This window comes from Mastacembelus armatus, chromosome 24, assembly GCF_900324485.2.
Source record: "Mastacembelus armatus chromosome 24, fMasArm1.2, whole genome shotgun sequence".
Classification (NCBI taxonomy): domain Eukaryota; kingdom Metazoa; phylum Chordata; class Actinopteri; order Synbranchiformes; family Mastacembelidae; genus Mastacembelus; species Mastacembelus armatus.
In genome coordinates this window covers 8,410,120-8,420,800 of record NC_046656.1, presented here as the reverse complement: position 1 = coordinate 8,420,800, position 10,681 = coordinate 8,410,120, and the positions used below count along the sequence as shown (strand labels likewise).

At 38.9% G+C, this 10,681-nt stretch overlaps 1 protein-coding gene across 1 annotated transcript; it reads right to left on the bottom strand.

Moving 5' to 3' along the window:
- Positions 1-391: 391 nt before the first annotated feature.
- Positions 392-8,814, bottom strand: snw1 (SNW domain containing 1). The gene is made up of 14 exons (XM_026319262.1): positions 8,759-8,814; positions 8,151-8,304; positions 7,795-7,956; positions 7,103-7,198; positions 6,789-6,895; positions 6,436-6,540; positions 5,814-5,883; positions 5,605-5,670; positions 5,241-5,357; positions 4,999-5,140; positions 4,150-4,252; positions 3,421-3,538; positions 2,175-2,341; positions 392-1,239 (listed from the first exon to the last, which is right to left on the bottom strand). Exons 1-14 carry the CDS (start codon positions 8,770-8,772, stop codon positions 1,047-1,049), a joined length of 1,614 nt encoding a protein of 537 aa, XP_026175047.1. The 5' UTR covers positions 8,773-8,814; the 3' UTR covers positions 392-1,046.
- Positions 8,815-10,681: the final 1,867 nt, after the last annotated feature.

Genomic DNA, 10,681 nt, shown 5'->3' with positions numbered 1-10,681 from the left:
AAACTGTCAGACAGTATAAATCATAATTAATTGTAATTAATGGAACCAGTTTTGTTCTAATCATCGCATAAATTGCAAAGCCCATCAATGATTAAAAAAACAAAAAATAAATAAAAAGGTCACTTTAAAATTGATGGGTTCTCTGGAAACATTTTGGGCATTCAATCATCGATGTAAATAGGATCCATTACTTGGGAAGTCATTAAAATAGTGGAAATCAATTACAAGCAAACTATAACAGTTACACAACTACATCCCACAATGCTGTAAAAGTTTTGAATTAAGCTGCTCTGGACTGAAATAGAGAAGAAATAAACACTGTCACTTTTAAATTTGTAAATAATTTCTCAGTAAAAAAAATAAATAAAAGAAAGAAAAAGAGGAATACCAATAACACCCTATATGAAATTTATTCCATTGGTAGTTATGTACAACAATTATAAAGCTGCTTTGTTTATATCACTGTACATATCCGCATCAAACATAGGCAGGAACTGTGTTGACAAACACACCAGAGACTTAAATAAAACCCAGCTGACAAAAGTCAAAGAGAAAAAATGGAAGAGGAATGAGAGAGGTAAATATGAACACTGTTTATCTGTTGGGTTTAGTTGGTTTACATTTAAAGAAAAAAAAATGAAAAAATGAAAAATTAGACTAAAATCTACACATTTTCAAAAGGCTAATATCATCCACAACTGAAAATACACTGGCTGAGCTATACAGATGTTTTCAGATACAGAGGCAAATCTCACACACATATCAGTTAAGCTCCACCTGCTTTATATGTATGTGTATGTTCATTCATATTATATTTAGCATGAATGCTCAACGTACTCTGAATGGAGCAGAGTAAACAACAAATGTGGAACAAAAAACAGGAAAAAAAGATCTGTTGTCTTCTTTCAAATAGAACAAAACGAATGTGACAGGTAAATCATGATAGAGACAAGAGTATATCAGAACACCTGTCAGAGGGTGCAGACTACCTTGTCATCCTCTAACATGCTATCAACTGTCCTGAAAGGACTCTGTGCCCAGCTAACTCACTCCTTCCTGCGCTTCTTGTCGTGGTAGTCATCCTTAGAGCGGCTACTGGTGGAGGGCCTCTTGGAGCCGCCGTGCTGTTTGGCCTGTTCCAAGAACTTATCCAGACCGAAGGGATCCTCCTCAAACTGGACAGGCCCATCCCGTCTTTGACCATGGTCAGCACCTGAGAACTCTTTGTCTGGAACAAACCTGACAGTGGGAGGGAAAAAAAAAAAAAAAAAAAACAAACAAAAAAACATTAGATACTGCACGTCTTTGGTTTTCTTGTTGTACTTGTTTTTTGTCAAAGCAGCAAACATGACAGGAAAGACTTGAAACTGCAAGCTAACTCCAAACTTCTTAAAAAAAAAAAAAGTATACACTCAAACATCACCTCCAAGTAGTAAAACAGAACCAGAACCAAAATATCAGTGTAATTCATGGAACATATGTTTCCTGTCCCAGGGAAATTAGCTTAAATCACAGATTTTCCTCTTTATATTTTGTACAATGGTCCAGCACCCTGCAGAGAGCCAACTATTCCTAGCAATGACAAGCTGGTGACTAAACATATGGGACAGGCTATGCTCGACTAGTAGAGTGTGGCACTGCTGCCCCAAGGGCAAGGTCTCCTGCTGGGACATCGTGCACGCTTTCCTTGTGTCTCAAATAAAACCAGAATGACCTCAAGATGATTCAGGCTATTGTTACCATTTTTTATCCTTATATTTGAGAAGGTTACAGCTTTAACTTGTTAGTAGCCTGACAAGAGTCCTAAACTGAAGTGAACTGTGGGTAGTGAACTAATTTTAGAATATTTAACTATATTTAGGGAAAAACATATTTCACTTCACCTAATTCCTGAAATGATCTATTGTATATAAACATCGCAAAACGTCACTGGTTATATTTTTATTTTAATGTCAGCATAGGACTGTACTCTACATAAGTCAAGTTTTAATTTTCCAACAACCATTTAACTTTCAAAAACAATCCTGAGATAGTCTTTGGACTAACACTTACGCTTAATAGGTTCATGCAAGGCTACTTAAAACTAGCTCTATAGTGCACAGAGCAGTCTTTGGATTTCTGTATATTAGGATGGAGGAGAGAAGGGAAAAAAAAAACCCAAAAAAACATAATACCTGTTGCCCTCTATGATTTTAGCAACGTCATCAGAGTACGGGTCCTTTTCTATATTCTTGCTGGGCCTGTAGATGCTTCGGGCCATGTCTCTGCTGCCATGGAGTGGCTGGTCATACACGTTGTAAACCTCATCATCGCCACCGCCAGCAAAACCACTATCCATACCCTGGGAAAGAAAGAAAAAGACTGAATGAAACATGCACAGCAATTGATTCACTAAAACATTCAAGGTAGGAGTCTGTCTGCAGACACAGTTATTAACCCTCTGGGGTCTGAGGGGGTTTTTGGGGCCTGGTCAAATTTTGACATGTCCTGACATTTGTGCTTTTTTCAGTGTTTTTTTTTTTAAACATATTAATGTCTAAAGTCTGATAACACTGTAATCAGCATAAAATTGGCTACAATAATATGTGAGCAGCAAGTTTATACATGATTGAGTTTTTGAGAAAAAAGTGTTTATGCATGGTTAGTGAAAAACTACAATTTTTTACTCCATAGTAAATAAGACCATAAAACACAAACAGAACATTGGTTCACAAGACTTTGGAGACCAGCATGTTGTAGGCTAAAGTGTTTACTTCAGAGTGCTGTGAATGTCATCTTGTTCACACATTCACAGTGATGAAGTTTGACGTTTTATGTCATTTCTCGGGGGTGTGCACATATTTACCTGGTTCACCTGAGATTATTTACATGTGAACAGTGGACAGTGTACAAGGCGGGACCGCATTACCTGTAATGAGGTGAGACAGGAAAAAACGGACTTCTCCTTACGTTCATACGGATTAAATAAAAAGTGATGATTTGTTTTCGACTTGAATTGTTTCACTCAAAAGAAAACATTTCAAGCTTTCTAGCCATATAATTCTTATTTTTATGAGCCAAGTATTCGCTGAGATTCTGGTTGTTTTATTTACGCGTCTGTGAAGAGAAATGGCAGAGACAGAAAAGTCCGAGAGCGCACCCTGTCGGCTTTCTTTATTTAAAAAAAGCACAATGTTTTGTTGTTATTATGATGGTATACAACTAAAAGTAGACCCTTTACAGATTTGAATGATATACTTCTTTTATCTGTATGATCAGAATTGACGGAGTAATTTAAGTTTGTTTCGGCCTTATCAGAAAAAGATGCGTCAAAACGCGCCGGCGAGTGCGTCGACCCCAGAGGGTTAGCTTGTATTGTTGCCCAGCAATAGAAATCAAAGCTCATACAAATGTAATGAAGTTGATATGAAATGTTCTAACCCTGGTCTGATTGAAGAGTCTCTGGTCGTATGCAACCTCACCGGAGGAACGAGGGTTGGGCAGGCCCAGAGCAATGAGCTCGCTGACATCCCTCTCCTGGTCCCTCTGCAGCTTCGACCTGGGACAAAAAACAATGACTATAATTTAGTAGGTATTCACAGCAAAAAGTTTTATGTATGCCTAAAAGTTGAACACAAGTTGGTTCAAACACAGTAGGATACCGCTATAGAAACTTTCATTTATGAAGTACTATGTGCATGTAATAAAATGTTGTAAATGAAGTTTTCTATTCAGTTCTTAGTTAGTGTCCTTCAGCAAACAGCCACCTCAAAGTTAAGTGAAGGGTAATTTTAAGATAACAAGGTTTCTGCCTTCTGACAGCTGGAATTGTGATTGTAATGAGCTCTCCTCTGAATTGCACTTCCTCCACTACTCCAGGGAACTGCAAATCCATCATTTGACAACTTGTGTGTACAAGCTCAACACACAAATACACACTGATGACGCATGTCTCATGTACAAACAATCTCTGGATCACTGCAGACAAGGACTGCTGCCCAAGTACTCTGCTGGATCCTGCTGCGTTTGCTCAGTATTACTGCTAGCCCCATGAATTATTCAGCAGTGAGCAGTACATCTGTCCCACTATATGTGTGTATGTGTGTGTGTGTAGAGAGAGGAGGGATGGCTACGTTCACATGCGGGGTGTTTAAAGTGCGTGTCCAGTACCTCTTATCAGGAGCAGCCCTGGAAATGTTCCTGTCGTGTTGTCTCTCTTTCCTTCTGTCATGGCGGATCTCATCACGTTCCCTGGCCTCGCTGTCCTCGCCACCTGCCGCATGAGATGACGGGGAAGGACGTGCAGAAAGAGAAACAAGACAGTACAGAGACAGAAAAAGGAAATTTAAAAAGAAAAATCACATGGTGGGGAATAGGAGACATATGATGTAAAATGGTGCAGTGCAAGTGCCAAGGTAAAAAGAAACACAGGCATAGATTAAAAAGGACAGAAATGAGAAGACAGGTGAGAAAAAAGTGGAGGTGGGGTGTAGTTGGGGAGGATGATCAGAAACAGGAGGAATGGAAAAATTATGTGGCACGGAATTGATATACAGCAGAAGAGGAAATAAAAGTGAAGAGAAACTGTTAGTGGTTATTAGGGACGCACAACAAAAAACATCACTGATATATCTGATAGTTTACCAAAACTATAAACTCAGATGTTACAGTCTGAGTCAAAATGGTGTGATGTTTATTCAGTAAGTGTGTACAAAAATAGGACATGGAAAATAGATTTTATTTTTCTAAAATGTGTGTCAATTATCAGTAGGGAAGCAGAAACATCATTTCATGGCTTACTGGTCCTGTCAACACTGGCAGGGTGAAAAATGCTGTCATCATTTTTGTCACTCATGGTTCAGATTTGGAACAGGCAACAGCACTAACAACAGTCTGCTCCACCGCTCATAAAAGCACACACCCATAGATACCTCATATATACAAAAGCTTCACTTATATGCTTGGAGAACAAGCGCACATTAACTTTTCTACTTCTTGGCCTTTATCTTCAAGACTCACCTTTGTCTCCGTGACTTTTGATTCCTGCTCTGCGGTCTCGAGCCATTTGGGCCAGCTCCCGCAGTTTCTCCTCTTTCTTCTCCTTCTCCTTCTGCGCCATCTTCTTTTCCACCTGGGCTCGCATCTCCACTGCTTCTCTGGCCTAAAGACACAAACAGCATTTCAATCTGTCGTTTCAATTCAGGGAAAAAGATGCTTATTTTAGGCGATGCAACAACTTGGAACAACAGATGGTGCCGTACCTTTCTATCAGCAATGTAGAGGGCCTCAGCCAGCTTGGCAAAGTTTTCATTGATGTGAACAGTTTGTAGTCCTCTGCCGTCTGCAGCCAGACGTTTGTCCAGAGGAATGGTGTAGCCCTGACAGAAATTAAGCATATATAAGATATTAAAATTAACGGAGAGGAGAAAAGGCAATAGGGCAACACAACATGAGCCACCATGACAAAAAAATGGAGTCCTAAGAATAGCTTAATTATGCAAAACATTGAAGGCAAAAAGTGTTGGTATTCCTACACAAACTAATGACAATGAATTTTAGATTTAGAATTTTTAGATTAGAATTAGATTTAGAGAAGTGTTGCAATTAATTCAGATGATAAATTACTTTAGCGTTTTTCCAGTTGGAGATGCATGGAGGAATCTTCCACTCTTGCTGCTCCTTAACTGTCATCTAAAACAAAGAAAGAAATGTCAAATATAACCTCTAAGACAATGCAAGCAACTTCATTTTTCATCGACATAATATTAAAAGCAGAATATGTTTTACATTTCAGCCAAGTTCAAATTTTCAAATGTATAAAGCTGTAACTCTACCTTTCTGCTTGGAGAATGCATGACAGGGGCAGGCGGAGAAGGTGGTCCCCGAGGAATCTTCTTGTTGATCCTGAAATAATTATACACACACATTTATACATACATACATACATACATATAGTAAGAAAAATAGTTAGTCTTTCTAATCTATCAAGGTTTGTGTGTCATTTTGGTTAAAATGATGAATATAAAATATAATTAATTTGGACATGCAGACCTATCTGAATATGTATAACTATTAGTAGAATAACTTAGTGATATTTTGAGGGGAACTTTACACAAACAAGCAATGAATCCAACCCAAATCTTTTAAGTAGTATTTATTTTTTAATGCTGCTTTTAAATCTGTTCAGGTTTCTTAATACTTAATTCTCACTTAGATTTACTCTGGCTAGTACTTGATGCTTAATTCAGATGGATAAGTTTCCAACATAATATAACTACATGTGGGAACTCTTAACACAATAAAATTAATTAAGACATCATGACGATGTCATCAACTGTGCCCAAAACAATTCTGAAAAGTGGATTCAACATAATTCTACAAAGTAAATTATGGACCCTGTAAAATTTAGCAAATCAGTCTCTGTACATAACTTGAGTGACTGCAATGTTTACTTACTTGAAACGTGGAGGTTCCATTGGATCTTTCTGCATTTCCACCATGCGGATCACTCTCTGTTTAGCCCCTGAGTTAAAAGCCACCCCCTGCTGGGATGGGGTGTATCTTGGAGACAAAAAGAAAAAAAAAAAAAAAAGCGTCACCATTAGTACAATGCTTACATTCTCACACAAAAGAAATACAGACAATGTGTGTACTTATGTGTTTCATAACATCTAACAGAATTCTTGCTCATGGCTACTGTCCCACACAGAGTTAATGAGGCATATGAACTCAGAACCAAAACCACCCAATGGTCCCTATTCATTTTCTTTCTGAAATGGTGCTGGAATGGTTAAGACTGAAATTCATACCTGATATACTGTGCAGGAGCTTGTTTGTCTGCAGCTCTTACAGGCATGGCAGCGGCGATCTTTTGAGACACCTGCTTGTCCAGGGCAGCTCGGGTTTTCTCTGTCAGCTTAAGAGGACATACAACAATGATCATATGTGGATGTAGACTGATGATCCGATTAAACTGACCTAACCATTACTCCAAAACAAGTCACAAGAAAATATGGTAACGCTTTTAGCTTAGGTTTACACAATTTAAGCAGTTAAGTCTACGATGCCATGGATAACCTGCTGGCAGTTATTTTGCATAAAAGCACATTCCAGTATGGCTTACCTCTTTTACAGCCTCCTCGTCAGGCCTCTGCAGTTCTGCTGTGTCTTCATTCAGAACTTCCTTTGGAAGAAGGTCTGTGTACTTACTGTAGACTACCTGTGACAATGACAGAACAGAAATGATTAAAATAACTCAAGAAGTAAACGAAACTAAACTTTTGGTGATCCGACATAATATACACCATGTCAATCGATTGTTTGTCCAGTGTACATCACAGTATTGTGTATACTATAAATGAAAGGGCACAAACAAAACATTACCATCACTACTGCTGTAATCCTAAAGTACGGTCAGCATATATGATACTGATCATACAACTGCAACACATTTAAAACAAGCTGGATTTTTTTCAGAATAGGACCCACAAATAACTTTCACACCAGTTACCACAACTTTATCAGAAAAACATGCATGTGTCAGTGAGTGGCCAAACATAAATGACGAAAATAAGCATCTAGCTTTACTGATTTGTGCCCTTGCCAATTTAATTGTATTGTAGGACAAGGCAACCACAGTTGTCTATTTAATTTTACTGTGGTTAATAAATACCTCTATTTCCCATTTAACTGGACATGCCATATTCAGACTGACCTTACAGTCATTCTGGGCTTACTATTTTTGTAAGATATACATTTTAAGAGTGTGCTGAGAGCATCCTTGCTGAGTGCTGAAGCAGTCATGTTCCTGTATACCTTATCCTTCCCCTGTCCTTGTCTGGCGATGGCATCATATTTAATCTTCCCTTCTGCATCCACCTGCACCGCCAGGGCATTGGATGTCTTCTTCTTCCTGCCCATCTCCAGAGGAAACTGGGCCACGTGGACCTCTGGGAAAGCTCCTCCATCTCCAAAGTCCTACAGAAACATATGTCAACATTAAAAATAATAACACTTAGCGTTATGGATGAGTCTACCTCTAAAGCAGGGGGACCTCTACATGTTTAGGGTGCACGTCAATTCAGAGGTTTCATTTGAAGGCAGATTGCATCACAGTAACCCTATGTGCGTAGTGATTTAATCAATGAATAAAGAGGTGAATAAATATTTACCTCAAGGGAGCGAGGCACCCAGCCTTTCCTGTGTCCGTATGGAGGAGGTTCCCTGCGGGACGAAACCAGGGCAGTAGAATAGGACTTCTGAGCCCGGAGCCTCTCCTCTGCTTCCAGCTGGTCTTGGGACAGCTGGGTCGGTGCCGGTAAAAAGCTGGACACACAAAAAACGAGATGAAGTCACGTTGCTTTTGTGTAACACCGAGGTTAGCATCTGAGCGGCTGTTAGGCCAAGCTAATGTTAGTCGAGAGCGTCGCCGGGTAGCTGTAAGTATTGTTTGGTAGTGTGAATACAGCTAACTAACCAACACACACTGTAAAGCGCTAAAGCGAAGCGTGAAGCTGAAACCAAACCAGTACACACCAGGTAAACTTGTGTTGTGGGGTGGGATGCGGGCCGCAAAGTTAGCTGGCTAATGCTAAACGTTTAGCATGCGACACAGAATTTCAGCTAGTTAGGGTTAGCTTTAATAAACACAGTACCAGGCACAACTAAGACATTAAATGTTATTGAGATTACTCTCTGCGTTGTACAACCCCGAGCTGAAACGCCATGTGACTTGGATGTCGTTAATTACAATAACAGAAGGCCTTTTCGCCAGACTCACCTCACCAGAGACATGTTTCCCCTTTCTTCCCTAGCACTGCACTGGGCATGCGCAGAGACAATTCCAGTTCTTCTTCTTCTTGTGTTCTCTATTGGTCACCATTTTCTTCTTTTGTGGTTTTTATAATGTCTTTTTTGGGTTCATTTAGTTTGTTTCTTTAGTTTAAATGTAACATTCAACAACATGATATTTCACTTGTGAACGATTATGCCAATAAAGCTTAGATTCAAACAGAAGAAGATATATTTAGACTAACCTAAACACAGAACAGAATATGTATAATATGAGAATATCATAAACAAGAGTGGGAGAAGTAAGCTTGTTTCTCTTCAATGTAATAAATTGGTTCCCCCATGGGTGATGAATAAAGTATCTATCTATCTATCTATCTATCTATCTATCTATCTATCTATCTATCTATCTATCTATCTATCTATCTATCTATCTATTACACTCAGTCTGTCAAATTGTCTCTCAACGCTCTGCTTATGTACACTCAGTAGATATAATTCATAATTTATGCTTTTGAAAATAATGGGTGAAAAATGTTCAACCTCCACCTAAGACCAGGAAGTATAATCAGATATTACCATGTTTTTGTTTTAGGAGTCTCAGTGATTAGAGCTGATAGAAATGGATAGAAAATAAATAACATTGTTATGCTGAAAGGTTTTCACAGAAAACAATTAAGTCTACATTCCCAATTCCCTTCTTATATTGACAAGGTTTATGTCTTTAAATGTCAACGTTACTAGTGTAAAGGGGGATTCTGTGCTGTTTCTGTCTTGTCAAGGGTTTAGGAAACACAGAGGTCTTCTCACTACCTGCAAGGGCTAACTCTAGATAGTCTCAGTTGGTGCAGTTCTCTTGCTGTAAAATCCATGCATCATGTTAGCTGAAGAGATAGCATGTTTATATTACATTTATGAAAATGTGAGGATGGGTCCCGCATACATATTTACCTCTTAATTGTAATTTTTACTGATATCTAACAAGCTTCTTTCTTTCTAAATACAGACAATATGCATGATATGATTCTACCTGGTTCTACAATGAAGGATTATAACCAGGAGGATCGGCTGACATTATCCTGTATACAGTAAAATAGAAGGAAACCCTCAAGCTGTTATAGTCTCAGTTACCAATAAAACGCGTATGTTTCACTTGAGAGTACTAAACAAAGGGAGAACATAAAGCTTGTAAAATGAGTTTTGCTATGGAATAGGAGAATCATGCAGTGTTGCCATAATAGCCCTTCGATGGTGATGGATGTGATGAATATCTCGACTCAGGCTCTCCTGCCATTGTGATCAGCAATAAAAGTAATAATGCTGTTGTGAATGACTGGCACTTGTTGGTTGTCCTGCTTTGCCTTTTGCTGTATTTCTTTCTTTCTTTGTAATCTAATGATACTTTTATTTGGCTGTCTCCATCGCTTCCATTTCTCTCCTCTGTCTCCGTTCCCCTCTCATCTTTCTTCCTTCCTCTCCCTGTCTGCTTCTCAGAGCAGGAAGCAGTCTGTCAGTTTCTCAGCAGAGATGTACTTTATTAATGTGACACAGGGTAAAAGGACACGTCAAAGGAAATCAATCACCAGGCTGTGGCACGGGACAAGCAAGCTTTTAATAAACCCAATCATCTGGGTGCTTCTGTCTTCGACCGTGCTTGGCATTTGGCATTGAGGAGCTCTATACCATTCTGTCTGCTCCTCCCTGGACTTGCTGCAGTATGACTAATAGAGTGGGCATCGTTTCAGTGCTCAACTGGAATCACCCTCTGGGGAGCATGTAAGCTGTGCTTTAGATTTCCTAATGTTTTCTTGAGGATGGTGGGAGATTTTTGAATTCAATTATTGGGAAAAATGTTATATTCAACCAGGGGCCTTATTGATTCATTGATTTCATGTCTGTCCCAGTAAAATCC